Consider the following 395-nt stretch of genomic DNA (forward strand, 5'->3'; position numbering starts at 1 on the left):
CGGCATCATCGTGGCCTCGGTGCTGGTGTTCATCTTCATCCTCCTGATGAAGTACAAGATCCACAACAACCACCCCAAATCCAAAGGGAAATCCAACGTCTGCTCGCAGACCAACGGCTCCCAGAGCGGCTCCATGGGCAGGTCCAGCTCCAAGCTGGGCGAGAGGAGGGAGAGTTGGAGTTTGGAATGTTCCGGAGGGCTCGGGGAGAAAGGGGAAGGGGTGGAGGTGGGGTCGTGAGGAGGAGGAGAGAGGGAGGGAGAGAGGGGCGGGGGGATGGAGCGTCGGGAATTGCTCCAAGGACACCTCTGGAGCTTCTGGGATGGCTCTGGGAGCTCTGGGATGGCTCTGGGAGCTCTGGGATCGCTCCAAGGACACCTCTGGAGCTTCTGGGATC

General features: G+C 60.8%; 1 protein-coding gene across 1 annotated transcript in view; it reads left to right on the forward strand.

Moving 5' to 3' along the window:
- Positions 1-389, forward strand: part of LOC103614919 (leucine-rich repeat and fibronectin type III domain-containing protein 1-like protein) — a 6,956-nt gene extending 6,567 nt beyond the window's left edge. The window contains exon 3 of the mRNA XM_017733331.1: positions 2-389. Within this exon, the coding sequence (XP_017588820.1) occupies positions 2-238 (237 nt within the window). The 3' untranslated portion in view covers positions 239-389. The remainder of the gene's footprint in view (position 1) is intronic.
- The last annotated feature ends 6 nt before the right edge of the window (positions 390-395 follow it).

Source organism: Corvus brachyrhynchos, unplaced genomic scaffold (genome assembly GCF_000691975.1).
Source record: "Corvus brachyrhynchos isolate BGI_N302 unplaced genomic scaffold, ASM69197v1 scaffold1105, whole genome shotgun sequence".
Classification (NCBI taxonomy): Eukaryota; Metazoa; Chordata; class Aves; order Passeriformes; family Corvidae; genus Corvus; species Corvus brachyrhynchos.